Source organism: Sphaerodactylus townsendi, linkage group LG08 (genome assembly GCF_021028975.2).
Source record: "Sphaerodactylus townsendi isolate TG3544 linkage group LG08, MPM_Stown_v2.3, whole genome shotgun sequence".
Taxonomy (NCBI): Eukaryota; Metazoa; Chordata; class Lepidosauria; order Squamata; family Sphaerodactylidae; genus Sphaerodactylus; species Sphaerodactylus townsendi.
The window spans coordinates 41594431-41614034 of NC_059432.1; the positions used below are offsets into that span (position 1 = coordinate 41594431).

General features: G+C 40.5%; 1 protein-coding gene across 2 annotated transcripts; it reads left to right on the top strand.

Annotated features, from left to right (window-relative positions):
- Positions 1 to 437: 437 nt before the first annotated feature.
- LG08H10orf143 (linkage group 08 C10orf143 homolog) lies at positions 438 to 19173 on the top strand. 2 transcript variants are annotated; one of them, XM_048505546.1, is made up of 4 exons: positions 438 to 568; positions 13031 to 13192; positions 13284 to 13376; positions 14922 to 19173. In XM_048505546.1, the coding sequence occupies exons 1-4, from the start codon at positions 509 to 511 to the stop codon at positions 14949 to 14951; spliced, it is 345 nt and encodes a 114-aa protein (XP_048361503.1). In that variant the 5' UTR covers positions 438 to 508; the 3' UTR covers positions 14952 to 19173. The 2 variants fall into 2 exon arrangements, with proteins under 2 accessions (XP_048361503.1, XP_048361504.1); XM_048505547.1 differs by having other exon boundaries at positions 13311 to 13376.
- The last annotated feature ends 431 nt before the right edge of the window (positions 19174 to 19604 follow it).

Sequence of the window (19604 nt, forward strand, 5' to 3'; positions counted from 1 at the left end):
GCTTACAGCCCCGAGCTGGAAACCACCACCAATATCTTTTTTTCTTGCATTATAACTAGCCTGAAGAAGAGTTCTAAGACAGCTGAAAGCCTGCTCAATACTGCGTGAAGTTTTGGTTGTTACCGTTCCTTGTAGAAACCCCCAAAAGAACACCTGCGTTTTTGGAGTTATTAATACTCTCTGCTTCAGGACAGCGCCCTAGAAGGAACTGCAGAGATCAAATTAAGCTTTTTTAATGAGCCCCACAAACACGAAATTGGCGCGTTATCCTGGCGCGCTAATCTATGGCTTTAAAAAAGCGCTCTCACTGCTGTGACGCCCGCCTTCTAATGCACAACCCCGCGAAGGCGAAAAGCGCTCATTATTTTCGCGCCGTTAGTTCACCAGGATTGGCTGCGCAAAGAAAGGGGCGGGGCTACCGATGCACCACCCCAAAAAAAAGCGGGGGGAGAGGGGCTGTACGTGGAGACGGAGCAGCTGCGTGTTCGGGACCTGGTTGTCGGGAGTCATGAGTGTGCTGGCGGAGCGGCGACGGCGGAGCGAGTTGTACCTGCCCCAGCCGGAGTGCGTAAGTCTCCCGCAGACGGAAAGTGGTCTATAGTACTCCAGGAGGAGGAGGGGATGCGCACGGCAGAGCGGCTGCCTGGCCTGACGTGTATTGTCCCGAGCATGCTCCGTAACATCTGCTGAAGCCACAGCTCTGGCTTTATTTTTTTTCTTTTGCCCATGTCACTTCTTCAAGGAGGGTACTTTGGGGAGAGGGAAAGAAAAGAGCTGATGCCAACGCCAGGCTGGATTTTGCAGAAGGCCGGATGCCTAAGAGCAGTGCATGAGAAACGAAACCAAAACTGATAGGGCAGGGAGAAGAGTTCAGAGTTTTATTCGTATCCCAGGTTGCATCCTAAACACATTTGGAAATGCCTCATTGAATTGAGTGCGACTTCAGCTCTTTAAGGATCAGGTTACTAGTCTTGCAAGACAATCTTTGTGGCTGTGCCCCAGGAATACTTTTTTTTTTTAAGTGCAAGGTTCAAAAGAATTATCTGACGTAACTGACTGCGTTCTTAAAAGAACTTTGTTCTGCTGGAATATCTGTGCAGACTAACTTCTTGCATAGCAAAAATATGCAAGCATCCTTTAAGTAGCTATGGAGAAGTCCTAGTTGTACACAGTTCCATCTTGGGCTTAAGCCTTCAAAGCAGCATTTTTATTTGTAATGTGGTTTTACTCATTTTTTTTTCAAACTGCAAACACATTATTACTTAAGCACAATACAGGCTCTGGTAGGTTTTCCTGGCTGTGTGACTGCGGTCTGGTGGATCTTGTTCCTAACATTTTGCCTGAAGATGCCAACCACAGATGCAGGTGAAACGTTAGGAACAAGATCCACCAATCCTCGGCCACACAGCCCAGAAAACATACCAGAACCAGTTGAATCTGGCCATGAGAGCCTTCGACAATACAGGTAGTTTTCACTTCTCGGGTATGCTTGATTTTAAATGATCAATGCAAGTAGCTAGCAGGAAGCCAGAAGAATATTACCCTTCCCACTCCAGTTCTTCATCAAGCACCAGACACAGGGAAATCCAGGAGCTCTGAGGACATGGCAACTGAATGTTTTTATCGCCAAAGGCCACTTTCTTAGTCTCTACAATAACTTCAGGACCAAAGGAGAGTTTGTTCTCCCTTCCTGGGAGTCCTGAAGTTGAGAATTGCAGCGACTTTCCTTGGAGTTGACCCCAGCAGATGAAAGTCAGTATCTGTGTCCATCCCTTGAACACAAGATACTGTAGGTTTGTGCTGGAGAGTGGGTTCCTAAACCCATCGTAACTAAGAGTCCATCTTAGTATTGATACTTACTGGGGTTTCATTGTGAGTCATAATGCTGGGTTTCTAGAACTGCAGGTGTGTCATTTGTCACTTTGAAAAAGCATAGGCCTGGTATAGATCAGGATTGCAGTAAGAGAAGAAAGGTTTAACACTTTCTACAGCATCATTTGCCCAAATGGAAATGGCCTCTCAAGCCACATTAAGGCCTAGTAGGAACCAAAAAAAAAGATTTTGGAAGCCAGATTATATGCTGGGAGTTTCAGTATCTGCATTCCAACTCTTAGGTAAAGTTAGGCTGGAGTTCAAATTGAAGATAGTAGGGACATGCATATTGAAATTCTATCCTGCACTTTTTATTTTGGCTTATTCAACCTTATAGCTAATTGGCTTAAAATATTAACTATGCAATCCATGCAAAATCACTCTAATGTAAACCCATTGGAATAAATGGTTTTAGAGGGCAGAAGATCCACATAGGGTTTCACTGCGAGTCCTAAAAATATAGAATTGGGAGGGGAAAAAAGACTCTTTGATTCATAAACTCATGCACTAGTACCAGGACTCTTAGACTTGAAACATCCATGACTAATATTTTTAGTGCTTCTTCAAGCATCAAGTCATTCTACATCACCTTCCCAGAAATGCTGCCCATTCATCAGAACTTGCCACCCTACAAGAAGCTAGATTCTGGCAAGGAAATTTCATGAGCTGTCATGGATGGGAGAATGTAGAAATATGTAGTAGCTTGAATATACATAAATGTCAAGAATCATCACCCTGTTATAAATTTAGAGGGAAGATGCTTCTGACACAGTACTCTATCAGTCCAAAGGCAGTAGGATAAAGGTTCAAGTTGCAGGATGGATTGTATGCATAGGAGAAAAAGTATTTCCCATTGCTGAAAAATATCCCCAGTTGCTTGGACACATACACATTTTTTGCTTTTGATGTTGAAATATTTAAATTGTAGAGTTACCACTTTCACCTTCTTGGACAGGGTAGGCTATCATGAGGATAGAAGAAAGTGTGTGGAAAATTGCTAGCAAATTTTGTCCCATATTACTAAAAGATGCCCTTCTGGCTTGGACTTTTTCCAGTCTGTTGGAACCTAAACCTGCAAAGTTCATTGGGAACTGCTATGCCATCTTTAAACCCTTGTAAATCTCTTTGAGGTCAATCAACTAATTAAAATTGCATTGCTAATCTATATTATGGGGATCATCATCTGTTTGTTTGATTTTATGAAAGCTTCTTTTGAGTATGGAAAAAATACCCTCCCCCCCCCAAAAAAAAGCTGCTACTGCCCCCAGCAGTGTACCAATTTTTATTCTATCCTAGACACAGAAGATGGGCTTGGAAGAACACCAGAAATGATGCTATCAACTAAGCAGCATAGATAAAAATCTTAAGAACTAAACTCTTTTTTTTAAAAAAAGAAAAAGCCTGAAAGAGATCTTTTCATGATCTTTTTCTAGGTCTGCCAGGGCTGCATAAGATCCTGTGCAGCAGCCAAGAGTTACCAATAATTCAGAAGCTACTGGTTGGAGACTTCTGCTGTATAATCTGCCACAAAAGTCAGTTCCAATTACAACAGTGTATTTTGTGAGGTATTTCTGAGAACTGTTACCACATACTAGATTTTTCTTAGCCCTCTAGTGTTAATAGCTCAACATTACTGAGGCCAGTCTTCAGATTTTACAGGCAAGTGCTTTCATTTATGTGGAAGTATCTGAAGGAAAAGCTCTTAATGGATAGAGTTTTTAAATTTTGTGTGTGTATGTGTATTCCAAGCCCATTTTTAAGAGAATATAATTTGGAATTTAAATGCAGCAGCATACTTGTGACAGGAAGTTGAAGTCACCAGTGACTTCACTATACACTAATTTTTGCCAAGCTTGATGTCCCTGTATCTTTTTTCCTAAAGTGTTTTTCAGCTAGCTTTATAGTGTAATTAAATCTATCAGTGCAATGGCATGTGCTTGTTAAAAGAGCCACCTTTGGTACTTAATTGTAGTTAGCCATCATTTGCTTTATTAAAAGGGCATTTGCAAATATACAACATGGCAGGCAAATCCTCCAGGAATTGAACCCACTATCTTCAAAACCCACGCACAGCTCTAACTTTCCCTTTGGCTGAAAAGGGCTGGACATGTTTCCCCTCTAGAGCCTATTAAAACCACTCTGTTAAGTGACCAGAGGCTGTTAACGCATTAATGACATTAGTGGCTCCTTTTTCTTTAGGGACTTTACACAAAGCCTTTACCCCCTCCAACCTTCTCTTTCTCTCTTTTTTTTGGTGACACTAATAGCGTTTCTACAGAGGATTAGATTTGTTGGCTATGCTGATTGGAATAATGCAAGCTAATGCCGTCCTCATTTTCCATGTCTGTCTAAAGGCCATCTTCTTTAATGCTTTATATTCAGTAGAGTGAGTTTTAATATCACCCTTAAGGGGTGATTGGTCTTATCTGCAGCTTTTGAGATCAGAGTTGGTAATTGGTGTCTCCTTTAATTTTTATCCCACTGATACACTTAGCTAAGAAAGTGCTTCCAGCCATATGGTAATGTGGCTGTACCGGAGAGAGTGAAGACTACCTATCTCAGTTTGTCCCTCCAGTCAAACAGTATATTCTGTGGAGAAAGAACCAAACCAAAAAAAATTGAGCTGAGGAAAAAGAAGAGCAGGTTCCAAGACTTCCAAAAAATATTACGGACAGCAAAAGGAAAGCATTAGCAGTCACTTCTGGACAAGAATCTCAGTTCCCACCCCAATGTGTGCTGCTAAATAAAGCGTTACTTGAAATTCAAAATTACTGTGATTCCGCCAGCCCCCTGTTTTTGCCACGCAGTTCCTAGTTGAGAAAAACAAATATGTGAAGAGTGTGCTGGGTGAATAAGGGATCTCACACAATAGCAAGAGAGGAAATGAGAAAGAGCTTTATGGCACATCAATGGCTAATAGATTTATCAGAGCATGAACTTCCATTGACTAGAGTCTGCATCATGAGATGAATAAAGTGTGTCTTCATTTGGCACGTGCATGAAGAAAAATTGTAAACAATAGGATCAAAATGCAATGACGTGCAGAAGATAACAGCAAGTGCCATTTCTATGCAGAACACAAATATATGCAAGATAAACTCAGTGACTATTCATAACGGTAGTAATCGGTCGCAACACAATCTTGCTTTATGGACTAACCAAACTCCTATAGTTTGAAAGAAACCCGTAAATGAGTTGCCAGGTGGGTTTGTTGCAGGACCTACAATCTATTCCACAGAAAGATGATAGTTTGGTCAGATGAGAAAATGGTGTTCTTCCACATTAGAATATAGTCCCAAACAAATATGAGAATGATCATTCACTTTCATGCACTGCCTTTGTCAAAACCATTGTTTTGTGCATTATTGAACATAGTACTTTGATACAAGATCATCAATTATGCCAAAATGTATTTTACTTTCAAATAAATGCGGGGAGCAGGGCTAAGTAGGCACTAGGACCCCAACAGAGCATTCTACAACAAAGAAGGTCTGGCAGCGTTGTAGTGGTTAAGAGCAGGTGGATTCTAATCTGGAGCCAGGTTTGATTCCCCCACTCCTTCACCTGAGTAGCAGAGGTTGATCTAGTGTACCAGATCTGTTTCCGCACTCCTGCATTCCTGTGGAAAATGGATCTTGAGTTTTGCACCCCCCACCCCATCAGGGAAGCCACCCTCCCCCACCATGACCAAACAACATTTTTTACACCAGGTCATCTCAAAGTCACCATCACATTATAGAACATGCCCCAACACACAAATCTGAGCACACCCAGGGCTCCATAGTTTAAACAACATTGAAAGTGATGTTTAGATTAAGGGATTAAAGAAAATACAGGCATGTGAGAAAAAAAATGGCCCGTGCTTATGTCAGGTATGTAAATGATAGTTAACCTGCAAGAAGCAAATCTGGATCATCAGGGTGCAGCCTCTCACAGTGCTGCTAGTTTTCTCATGTGTGCAATAAAACACCTACTCGCTTGTCAACAGTACTGCACAGAAATACAGAGGTCATGTAGAAGACTTTAGATACATTAATATTCATGTTCTGTTTGCAAAAGAGTTGAGTGATTGACTTTCAGTCGGAATTGCACTTCAATGTAAAGTATAAAGATTTTAAAGCCAGTCTACTTCAGCTGTCAGGATTGTTGATTAGACTGGGAAGGTGCTTTCTGAGTAGGATCTTGCAGTTTTCAGTTGTAGTGCTGGGGAAAGAAGTTGTTTTAACTAAGCCTGACTGCCTTCGGTGAGTTCATTTGAACAGAGTGTCTGTTTATATTTTTCTACAGTTCTGTCAAAGTGGTTTCTCTGGGAAACTATCAGAGCCATGAATCAGCTTGTAGAAGTTCTGTTCTGTGGGTTACTCAAGTTTGTTCAAGTGAAAGCTAAAGCATTCACCCTATTCCCAAGGACTGAGGAGAGCAACTTTTTCCCCTCTCCTGCATCATTCCCTGTTTCTCTTGTTCTATTAATACAGATTTAATTTCATTATAGATTCTGGTGGCAGACATGTTTTGGAATTGATCAGTTGTTAGACCTATGTTGTTGAGCTTCTTATCTATGTCTGCTAGCCATTTTACAGACACAGATTCTGACAGAAGTTGATATAAAAGACTGGTAGGACTAGTCTCGAAATGAATTCATGTCCAGTATCTGAAAGCTCTTGTCCATGCCATCAGTTCCATGTTATTTTGCCCAGTTTCTCTACATTAAGGTGACATATGAGACACACCTTGGCGACCCCAGAATTTTTCGTAAGAAATATGATTGTACAGACTCAAGGGATGGCTTAACTTGGGTGATCCATATTGGAGCTCCATATAGTAACTGAGGGATGATCTTAGCATTAAAAATTCTCAGTGCAGCAGGAACAAACGGATGCCCTTTAGAGTAAAAAAATGGAGAAGATTCTCTTAATGTTAATGGCAGTATCCATAATCAGAATTCTGTACTGGTCTGTTGTTTCCATTCCATGAGATGTTTCCAATGCTGTTAAATTTCAGAATAATTTTGGAATTCTCTATAGAAACTTTGGCAGGGTTCTGCTTATCTTCATATAAGCCAGCTTCTGTATATTCTGAATTTCTATCTCTCATAATAAGTGTCTTAGACCCAATGCAGTAGTCTGTTTTTGATTAGCAAATTTTCTAATACACAACAGTACATTACTTTTCCCTTTTATTCTTCATCTTGTGCATCTTGCTAGTTGTGCTACCTGTACTTGCGTGCTATAGCTTTTAATAAAGGACAAATTCTGCAGTAATAAAGGAGATGGATGTTTTCCCAGTGGAAGGCAGCCTGCCTTCAGAGAGCCTTTTCTTTTTTATTATTACAGTTTGTACAGTTTTAATATAATACATATTTTGTTTCTGTTTCACTTCCCTTAGATGTTTTGTAATTCTCTCTCAATGGTCTTCTTGTTTCAGCCTTTCTCCTTGGAGATTCTTCTTGTATTGATCCACTTTGGTTTTAACCTAACAGGATTGTTTCTGGTTTTATTCAAATGTTAAATGCAGCCTCCATCTTTTAAGACTCTATATAGCTTGAAGACAAGTCTCCTGTTCATGAAAGATCATAGAAATAATGAAATCATAGAGTTGGAAAAGATCGCAAGGGCCATCAACTCAAACCCCCTGCCATGCAGGAATACACAAAGCACTCCTGACAGATGGCTATCCAGTTTCTTTAAAAACTTCCAAAGAAGGAGACTCCACCACACTCCAAGGCAGTATATTTCATTGTTGAAAAGGCCTTATTGTCAGGAAGTTCTTAAGTGGGATCTCTTTTCCTGCACTTTAAATCCATTATTCCATGTCCTAGTCTCTAGAGCAGCAGAAAACAAGCTTGCTCCATTTTTAACCTGACATCCCTTCAAATACTTGAATATGGCTATCATGTCACCCCTTAACCCCATGATGGCGAACCTATGGCACAGGTGCCCAAGGTGGAACTCAGAGCCCTCTCTCCCCCTTCCCTCCTTGCCCAGCCAGAGGTGGCTGCTAGCAAACGTGTTGAGGCTGGGGCTGAGCTTCAGGCAGGTCCTCTTGAGTTGACCTGATTTGCTATAAGTAGCATCTACTGCCCTACAAGTACTCCTCTCCCCTACAAAGCTTGGGAGACTGGAGGCTGGCACGCATTTCTTGGTGTGTAACTTTTGGGACCAAACTAAAATTTAAAGGGTAGAATTAAAAAGCAACAGCCCAGGTTAGGGGCTTCCATTAGGAGGAGTGCGTCTGCCAAGAGCAGGGCAGGCACAGTGGTGGGATTCAGGGACTCGTCCTGATTGGAGTGAACTGTTTGTTAAGGTCCCCCCTCCCCTGGGACAGAGAGTGATGCGGCTTTTAGTACCTGGGAGCCCAGGGCGGGGATCTTGCAAGGTATCTAGGCTTGCAACGCCAATCCGCCAATCCCGTTCCCACAGGATCAAAGCAAAAGTACAAAAGGCATTTCACACCGATAAAGAATTGAGCTAAACCAGGCTCCAACCAACTGGCAGGAAAGGGAGAGGAGCATCCCTTACCACCCTGCTGGTTGGCATCCTCTTCCTACCCCCCCTTGTCAGGAATTATGAGCCATTCCTTCTTGACAGGGGCAAATGTAGGACAGAGAGGTCCATTTCAAAATATTCTCCATGCTTTTATTTTTCTGTTCCTGTTGCATTTTTGTGGGAAGTCAAGTGCTGTGATGACATGTGAAAGAAAAATCGCAGTTCAGATGGCTGCTCTACAAATTTAGTTTTCCTGAAGTTATCCTACCCCTTGCACAGCATTCTTGCTTAGGATTGCCTTCCTTGGCTCCCTTTTCACTTCTATTTTGTGGGGGTGGAGTTATTGGGTTTCAGAAAGTGAAAGTTTTATTTCCCTCTCCTCCACACCTCTCCCCCTTCCCCCGCCAGGCCCCCAGTATGATAATAGTGTAATTATTTCAGGGAGGTTATTAGAATTAAACCTCAGAACTAGTTTTGGGGAAGCAGTGTAGGTAACCCTGTTAAGCGCTGTTAAACCCCACTGATTTTCTTGGGAAGAACTAAAGCACGATCTTTTCCTGGGAGTAGGCTCAGTTGCTGGCAATGGGGCTTGCTTCTGAGTAAACCCTCCTAGGGTCATGATTCTTCCATTCAAAGTGTTCCATGGTTGCTTCAAAGCAAAACCACCAACTACCACCAAGCTTACTCCCGAGTAATGCGCATCTTGGAGCCAACCTTTTTTTCTAAACTAAAACCTCAGTATTCAGGTTAAATTGCTGTGTTGGCACTTTGCGATAAATAAGTGAGTTTTGGGTTGAAGTTTGGGCACTCGGTCTCGAAAAGGTTTGCCATCACTGCCTTAACCCTCTCTTCTCCACACTATACATATCTAGCTACCTAAGCTGCTCTTCATAGAGCATGGAATCCAGACCTTTTACCATTTTGGTCTTCCTCCACCCACTTTGGTCTCCCTCCACTCACTGGAGCACCCACTCCAGCTTATCAATATCCTTTTTGATCTGGATATTGAGCTGAACACAGTATTCCAGGAGAGATCTGACCAATTCAGAATAGAGTGGCACTATTACATCCTCGATCTAGACACTATACTCCTATTGATGCAACCCAGAATTGCATTGGCTTTCTTGGCTGCCGGTTCACACTGCTGACTCAGGGCCTTTCCCCACTCTCCCCTATCCCCCCTATGCCGCACGCTGCTCTCAGCGCACGGCATCCCTGGCGCGCGCCCCGGTGTCCCCACGACCCCGCGCTCTGCGTGGGGTCATCAAAAGGCGCCCTTTGCAAGAGCGCCAGGGATGCCGCGCGCTGAGGGGGGCATGACAGCGGCAGCGTCGAGGCGGCTGCGCTGTCGCCGCCCCTCTCGTGGGGAGTGCCGTGGGACCCCGCGCTACTCTCCTCAAGTAGAGCAGGGCTTAAGGTAAGTGGGGAAAGGCCCTCACATTCAGTTTATGGTCTACTAAAACTCTCAGATTCCTTTCACATGTTTTGCTGTCAACCCTAACCCTAACCCTAAATCTCCCTGTTAAAATTAATTTTGTTTGTTTTGGCCCAGATCTCTAATCTGTTCAGGTCATTTTGAATTCTGACCCTATCCAAAGAAGGTGTTGAGTAATAGCTAATAGTTCTGCCTTTTCTCTGTCCCCTGTTAACATTGTGCCATCTTCTTCACACAGTGACCCTATCATATCTTTTTTTTTCCCTTCCTGTTGCTATGGGCATAACCAAAAAAGCCTTTTTTATTGTTTTTATCCCCTGTGGCAAGCCTGAACTCATTCTGCACTTGAAATTCGATTTCGAATACCTTTAATGGCATATAGATTGTTTAAGATTAGCTTAGCAAGATAATAACAGCCTTTACAACTTTACAATTTCTGACGAGTTAAAATAACACCATTTAAAAATTTAGCCACCGCTTCCAACAGCTCGTAGTTGTGGCTGTTTAAAAGATATATAACCTTCTGTTTATCTGTAATGCCTTCACTTCCATGCAGGAAGGGGATTATGTGCTTCTTCCTACCTATCTCATAAAAGGGACAATCCAACAGCATATGAGATACTGTTTCCACAGAACCCATGCCACACGGGCATTTCCTTTCTTTATGTGGGATTCCAAGGTGGCGTCCAAGGCTAAAGGCTTTAGCTTCTGACTTTCTCCCTTCACATGCTGGCTATTTGTTTGGGTTCCTCTTTGGTGATTTTCTTCTTTTTCCCATTTCTTGTACATTTCCCTTTAAAATCTTAGCTCAGGCAGATTCTACATGGGCCAAAAACAGCAGTGTGAAAACCATTTTACACCGTTTTCACACCGCTGTTTTTGGCCCATGTGGAATCCACCTCAGTTGAAACATCTTTAGACATTCATCCTGGTTTTTTTAGACACCTCCCATTTTTCCTCCTATTTGGAACTGTTTGAAATGGTGCCCTCAAGATCTCACTTTTAAGAAACTTCCATCCATTACGCACCCTTTTCTTTTTTTAGTATTCTTAACCACAAGATCACACCTGGTAGTTTCCTAAGTTTACTGAAATCAGCTTTCTTAAAGTATAGATGGCTCGCCTATTTAGTGGATACAGAGTACATACCTGTCAAAATTCAACATACTGTGCAAAAGGTTTCCCATTCAGATGGGGGCTTTCAGCAGCTCCCTAAAAAGTCTCCTGAATGTTGAGGGTTTTCCAAACCAGTACCCTTTCAGGCTATGGATTGCTGTTGATATTTAAAAATGGTCACTCTTGCACCATGCACAGAAGAAACTGCTCACGCATGCACAAAAGCCTTTGTCCCTTTCAATATGTAGTATGTCAAATACACAGGTAGAAGTTTGCTTAGGTAGCTTTTACATTTTTCGCTCAGTCTTCCTACAAGGAGTTTGGGAAAGTATATATGCATCTCATGTTCCTAAAATTGGAATGTGGAACCCATGAGTGAACTTGAAACTGGCAGTGAATTTGTATGACACATTTGTTCATTGGGCTGTGGTGAGCATTTATATGAAAGAAATCTCCAAGTAATACCAGGATTGTGATGTGGACGCAGGCTGTGACAAACCACCTCCAAATGTCTCTTTCCCTGCCAGGGGTAGCCATAAATCAGATGTGACTTGACAGCCAAAAAAAAAAGTTTTAAAAACTACTTCATCTCATCAGAGTGTTAGCTGAAGGACCATCTTCCCTCATACCATCCAGCCTACCATCTGCTTTCTGTACCCCTGTCTTTGGCTATGAGACAGGCAGCAACTAAAGATGGGATTTTTGGTGTTGAAATGCCCTCTTCCTTGAGGCTTGTTTATCACCCACCATACAGTCTTTGAGGTGTCCGGTTAAATCACTTCTTTTTTTACCCAGGCTTATAATGAAAGGTTTTTATCTTTTCAACTGTTTTATGGTCTGCTTATAGTCTGAGGTCAGCTGGATCAATATTTTTATGCTGTTTCATGTCTTTGGCTTGTTTTTAACAGCTTGTTTTGTTTCATATTGACAGTACATGGTCATTGTCATATTTGATGGTGGTGTTTTTACTTGGATTATACTGTAAACTGCCTTGCACAAGACGCCGGTGCTTTCACATGCAAATTTCATCAATAAAAGGAGATTGTGTGTATAAAAATATTTTGCTCTTTGATGTGACACAAATGTTGAAGCAAAATACAGAGGAATTAATGAGATGGCAACCACAAACCAATTTGGTGTAAACAGAATTGATGCACATTATAAACATGTAACTTGTGTTTGCATAAGAAGAGTCCTGATGAATCAGACCAGTGATCAGTCTAGTTCCATCTCATGCAGTGGCCAACCAGACATAACAGATATGTCCACATTTGTTTCAAGTGCCCTTGCATCTTGCTTATTGTCAGGCTTGCTTGCCCATGCTTCATCCTTCTCATGTGCATGGAGCTGGGATTAAAGACTTCTTGGATTAGGGATTGTGATCTCCCCCACCCCCACCCCCAATCTTTTGGTCTTGTCTGAAGTACCTGCAGTTGTCATGTCCAAATCTCGACACATCAGTGACGTGAAATTTGGTTCTGAATCAAACTTCAGAAGTCTCAAAAAGCAGATTAATTTAAAGACTTTCTAAACTAGGAATTCTTTCATTCCAACTCACCACCTTTGAATATGAGACAGGCAGCAACTAAAGATGGGATTTTTGATGTGGAAATGCCCTCTTCCTCAAGGCTTGCTTGTCACCCACCATTCAATCTTTGATGTGTCAAAGTGCAAATACCGTACAATAAACCAAGCTTGAACTTCTCAGGAACTTGAGTCTGTTTGTGACTTCTGAATATGGCCAGCAGCTTGAAATCCCATGAGAACATCCAATCACTCAGGTAGTCATCTGGACACCATTATAAATCCAGAATTCAGTTATATAAGCCCAGATGTATTTAATAGATTTACTTGAAAAATAGCAAAACCATTGATATAATTATTGACCATTTTATCATATTCATGATGTAGACAAGTTCATATGCTGAGACCATCCTCACATTGAAGTAGGTCATTTTAGCCCCCATTTTCAAGTAGGGAGTTGGGGCTGAAGGGCTATGAACATCCCATAGCCACCCCGTAAGCCTCTTACTATAACTGGTTTGATTTGTGATCAACCCTACCCAAGCTAAACATTTTTCATAGAAACCTATGAAAAGTATTATTTTATTTTTTTCCTCCAGAAACGAATCTGTAAAAGTTTGGAGACTACTCCACAGGACATTGTTTGTCACCTACCAAGAAAAAATCCTATGGATTGCTGGGATATGGAGCACAATTTGAAGCAGAAAAGACCTGTGGACTTGTTGAGTCCTCAAATTATGAAAGAAAAGCCAAATTCCATGGTATGTTTTATGCAACCCAAATCCATGCTTTTAGCAGAAGATGTTAATATATTTCATAATGAAAATGTCAAATAATGGCTATTTTTTTCAGAATTGTGTGTATGTGCTTGTTAATGAGATATTTCCAGATAATGAAACCACAACTACTGCCCAGCCGTGCCCAAGATGTATTGCTGGAGAACCGGTAAGTATATTAACCTTCTTACTGTGACATAAAAGATAGGCTTGTTCTTAAATATTAGAGCCATAAAACATAAAGTTAATAAAAAAAATATAATTACATTTCTCAAGAATAAAGCATGTAAATAAAAGAGGCAGATTGATTTAGCTTTTCTTCAGTATGCTAGCAGAGTGCAAACTTAATACGTTTCCTGCATCATTGAAAATATAGAGATTGTGAGCACATTTTTCAAATGTACTCTAGAAAGCAGAATTTAGTCACATAAATGATTATCACTTGCAGTTAAAAAGGCAGATTATTCAACTCAAGGACTTGGTCCAGTCATCATATTGATGACTAGATCAGACATCCTATAGTATTTGGGGAGATAAAAGGTGAAAATAGTCCCCTGTGCAAGTACTGGCCTATTGGTGATGCACAGGGTGACATGACATCACAACATTTACTAGGCAGGCTATGTTTAAGAGGTGCTTTGCCATTGCCTTTCCCAGTCTACACTTTACCCCCAGTAAGATGGTACTTAGTTTACTTGCCTAGAAGGATGGAAGGCTGAGTTGACCTTGAGCCAGCTACCTGAACTGACTTCCATTGGTCATGAGCAGAGCTTTGACTGGAACTAACCACTCTGCACCACAGAGCATCTTCGGTAGGGGTGTATTTTGCTTAAAACTACTTGACCACAACTGCTTGCAGCAGAAACAGGGAAGAAGAGCTCTCTTATTACAAGACATTAAAGAAAACAAAGGCCCCTTCCGCACACGCAAAATAATGCATTTTCAAACCACTTTCATAACTGTTTGCAAGTGGATTTTGCCATTCCGCACAGCTTCAAAGAGCACTGAAAGCAGTTTGAAAGTGCATTATTCTGCATGTGCGGAATGAGCCAGAGATGGAGGAAGAGGAGGAACTTGAAGAATTTACTCTTGCCCTTTATCATCCAGGAAAATCCACCCCACCATTCCTAGCACCTTCGAATACACTCCAGATAAAATCCATCGTACACAGATTACGGACTCTTCAGTGATGGCTTTTGTTGAATTTCCCTGTCTTGCAAAGATTTGCAGATGGTAATTTAGGCCACACTGCAATATAATTCAATTTGATAACCTCCAATTCAAAAACCTTGGCAATTACAATATTACCTTGGCTCCTTTGAACAAAAAATGTTTAATTTAATTGAAATATTATTTTAAAAAATATGTATGGGAGGGTTGGGGTACTTCATCGTGGCCATACCCTTTCTGAAATTCCAGAACTGCCCCCCAGGTTCACCAAAGTTCCAGTCTCCTGCTTTAGGAAACCATGCACACTGGAAGGAAGTAGTATAATTCAGAACACATCTAGTTCACAAAGACCATGTCAGTTGAAAGAGCATATCCAGCCCTACCCAGAAGCCCCATATAGATTCACCCTTAGGTGAACCATCTTTTTAGAATTCAACTTTCCAAGGTGTGTTGGTAGTGGTGATTATAGCTCATGTTACAAGTTGCAATTAATAGCACAGCCTCTTCTTTTGAAACTCAATCAACTTTTGTTTTTCAATTTCAGGGGCATCTTGGCCATATTATGGGTTTCTAGAAGATCAGAGGACATGGATGCTCCTGGATTGAATGGCCAGATTTCTCTGCATTCCTCCGAAACATGGTTATAGATTGTAGAACATGAAAGACTTGATTTTTTTTCTTTATGTTCTTAGAACAGTCCCATGAAGGTTGATTTCCAAAAACATTTATGTCTTTATTTACTGTGTTTCAGAAATTCACTCTGGACTCACAATTGGAAGTGGATAAACTAAATAGCTATGGATTTATTAGCCGCACTGTTTTCAGTTTCATCATTTTACATTTTGGATGGAAAAAAAGTGGCCCATCCTTGAGACATCTTTCAAAAACTCCATCTCTGTGTCCAGTGGACCAGTGTTGTAGACACCCAGTAGATCAAATATGGATCTACTTCCTACTGTCAGCTGTACAGGCTGTTCCTTAGTGGACAGTGGGGAATTCTACCTGTGCTTGTCATACTCATTTACTGAATTGCAGCCCAATACTGTGTATGACATCACAGTACGCTGTTACTAATCAAATGTACAAATTACCCTATGAAAAGAGGGGAAAATGCATTTTTAATGTTACCACAAACATGGCCACTTTCCCATCACATCAGAAGAAGGGAAGTAGAAGACCTATTTATTTTGCAGGTTCTTGTTTGATACTGGTGAACATTAAAATATATTGCATATTTGTTTGAGGAATACTATAAATGTCCTTGACATTGCTGAAATTATTTTACAATACAATATTAAATCAATCTTTAAAAAGCAAAAGAAAATCTTGGGCATGAGTGTTAATCATGTTTCATATACTTATTTATTTTGTAATTTGTATTTCACATGGTAGAGCTTGTTCCAAGCATTCAAGGTCATTTGTGGAGCATACTGCCTCCTGAGAGGCATTGAGCAGTAATGAAATTTCCCATTCTCACCACCATTTCACGACCACACAGTGGTTGGATACAGGACAGCCACTGTTCTGAAGTGGTGGCTTGATTTCAGTTTATTTGGTACTCTAATTAAGTGATAAGGAAGGATACAGAGAAGAAAACAGGTCAACAACATTGCTGCATTGATATGGGAAACAGCTTAAAGCTGAATTCTGGCTGCAACTATTCTAGATATCAAACATGTTTAAATGTAGGACCCAGAAAGAGGCCAGTACTGAGGTCACAGAGAATCACATAACTCGTATCAAATGGTAATTCTTGCTGGGAAAGCAGAGCGTTCCCATCCTACTATTTCAGCTGTTTAATAGCAGCCAAAGATTCGCAACTCGAGTCTCTCACCATACAGATACTATTTGCTGGTAACCTCAGGTGAATAGGGCACAAAATATCCTTAATAAAAGACCTTATTTTGTATGTATGTGCCATTGTCATGACTGATTTATGGAGACCCTAGCAAGGGCCTTTCAAGGCAAGTAAGAAGCTGAGGTAGTTTGCCATACAGAGTTCTCCTTGGTGGTCTCCCTTTTAAGCACTGACTCTGTTTATCTTTGGAGATCTGATGAAATCAGACTACACCAGTGATTCCCAAAGTGGGTGTTACCGCCCCCTGGTGGGTGCTGCAGCAATCCAGGGGGGCGGTGATGGCCACTGGTAGAAACATTAATACATATATCTTTCTGTTTAATTGCTATTAAAATTTAAAAAAAATTAATTTCCAGGGGGCGCTAAGTAATATTTTTTCTGGAAAGGGGGTGGTAGGCCAAATAAGTTTGGGAACCACTGGACTACACCATGGTGCTTTCTCTCCAATACTACTACTGGTGACTTAAAAATTGATCCTTGTGTGCATCGTCAGTCTTCATTCACAAACCTTGCTGTTATAGCTGTCAAGAACTGACTTCCTTAGCACAGTTCTTGTTCTCTTACACATTGGTTTAGGCTTCACGCCTGCAAGAAAAAAGTTTTCAGTTGGAAAATAACTGCGTTGTTGCTTGAGGTTCAGCAAGCTATGACCTTTCGCAATGGAGATAAGAACCCAGGTGCTAAGAGGAAGCAGTTTCTATCCTTCCTTTTAGTCTCCAGGACTGAGAAACATAGAGTCACGTTCCATCCATAGCAAAATGAAATTATAAATCTGGGCCACGTGGTCTGGGCCACATGGCTAGTAACAGGGTTATGTAGTTAGTTGACATCACCAGAAACAGATCTGATTGGTCAAATAAATTCATATCAACTCATAGTCTCGGCCCTAATGTTTAACAGTTTCAGACAAGTTTTGCTTTTGGTGCCTTATTCATGGCTCCTTGATCCAACCTTGGACTTTTTGATTCCATACCTGCTTTATGAGCTAGAAATGCTGTCTGCTCTTGCTGACTCTCAGAAAGAGTGGACTTTGAATGCTGGAGGATTTATCTGGTAATTTGAACCAATGCTATTAGCATGTAATTAGACCTTTTGACTCAGCCTTTGCTATTAAATCCTCACTACACGCTATTCTTTTTATAAATATTCTTGCACATATTTTCATAAACTAATTTAATTATATTTTGAGGGGTTTTGTTTTCAGGTGGCTTCATTCTTAATTCCAGTTCCCAGGCCTACATGGCTACCAAGTTAGCTGTTTTGTGAAACTCACAAAGCTTGTCCTGTGGCTGTTTGGATAGTGAAAAGAGGCAGGTAGCAGCTACAACGTGTGGGGACTCATACTCCACGGTTTTGTAATCTAGTGTGTTGCTGGCCCATCCCAAGAATCTCTTGGTGTAGGGGTTCTTGATAGCAAACTTTCATCCAGTGGGGTTAGAGGAAACAAAACTCTTTTCTTGACCTAAAACATAAGTTAATGTTATTGTTAAAATTAATTGTTCAGAAATAATGTATTTTTTCTATCAAGGTAAAATATATTTGGACCATAATGCACAAGTCTTAGCTTTCTAAAATATGCTTATGAAATGTAATTAACTGTTGTATTAGAAGAAACAATGAGAATGTAGACTCTCTTTAAAAACATAATATTTATAAAAGAAGGCCAGTATCCGGTGTGAAAAAGTTGTCTATATTGAAGGGGTGTTTTTAACAAAGATGTCTTCCACAGAGAGACAGACTTTTGTGGTTTCCCTGTTACTCATGCAGCTGCAAATAAAGCACAACAGTGAGGGGGTTGCTGCCAGCATGAAGGGCTTCCCACAGGTTTTCCTCCCAGCGAAACTCCCCTTCCTGGGCTTAAACTGTCAGAGATCATTGCACTATTTAAAAAAAAACTCCAGCACCTCAGTTTGAAGAATATTGTTATATTGATATACTTTTATACCTATGGGTTAGCATGTTTTATGAATTCCCATTTTTAAAAAGTCTCTAGTCTCCTCTCTTGGAAAGGTATGTATCTTGTGCATGGGAAGAGGCTAGAGAGTTACTTTTAAAAAATGAAAGCTGAGAATCCAGAGAACCTGCTACACCTCTTAGTATAACAATATACTAGTGCTGATTTTAAAAAATTAAGGGGAGAGGAGAAGAAATGGCTGCCATGGTACAGAGTTGGGGAAAATGACTGTGAAGCGGACAAAAAAATGTCTAATTTTCCCTTTCCACCATACAGCAGCCATCCAGGTTTTACTACAACTTTTCCCAAAAACTTTGGAGCAAAGCAGGTTTGGAGAAAGGTCAGAGAAATACCTGAGGGCGCACACATGCACCACGATGCTATGCAGAAGCAAGGGAAAACACTTTTCCAAAAAGTTTTGAATTTGGAGCAGGTAACCTGTGTGGAAGACAAAGTGAATGTGTTATATAATGATTTTTAATCCCACAATTTTTAAAACATTCTTAGAACCAGAACAATGTTTTAAGAAATGTCATCACTATTTGACTTCAATTGTAAGATTTGTAAATCTATCAGTACAGTCTTCTTTTGTACTCAAAGCAGATAAATGTTTCTATTGTGTATGAAAAAATGTATTTTATAATCTTCAGACATTTGATATAGCTGAGTTTTTTTATTTAAAGTACTTAAAATCTTTGTATTTTGTAGATCACAGTTTACAAAAACTTGGAATATTAAATAGAATCTTGTCTTTAAAATCTGTTTTTTATTTGTTTAAAAAGTCAAGTCAGTCATTGTTAAACCATACAAAGCCAAGGTCCATTTCAGTTCCCAAAGTATAGTCTAGATCCTTTTGCCCAGATAGATGCATCTTCCTGTCTTACTCCAGAAAATTCAAACTGGTTTTATATCAGAGATTATATAATTAGTAAAGGCTATCATCCTGTACACTTTCATAGAGGAAATAAATGGTATAGATTTGAAGGATGGGTTAGAGTGCAATTTATCGCAAATATTTCCTGACTTTTTAAAATATGGTGGAATTCTAATAGAAAGGATGAGTTTGTACAGTTATTAACATCAGGGAGAAGTCTACATTTTACCTGCCTTTCTCCTGTGATGAAACTGTCTTGTGAAGAAAATGAAAATCTACATAAACCACAAAACATAAATCACAAGAGACACGTACCATCTTAACGCAGATTTTCCATGGGACAATGACATTAAAAACTTTATGATGAGGCCTCTTTGATTTACATGATCACGCAGCTTTATGATGGTCAGTGTAACTGGATTTTTGCATTTACCACATTTCAAATAAACTGCCCTCTTTGTAGCTGGTCCAAAACATGGCTGTTTTTGAACACAGATTTCACTGTGTAATTTGGAAAAATCCATGCATCCAAACCCACTTT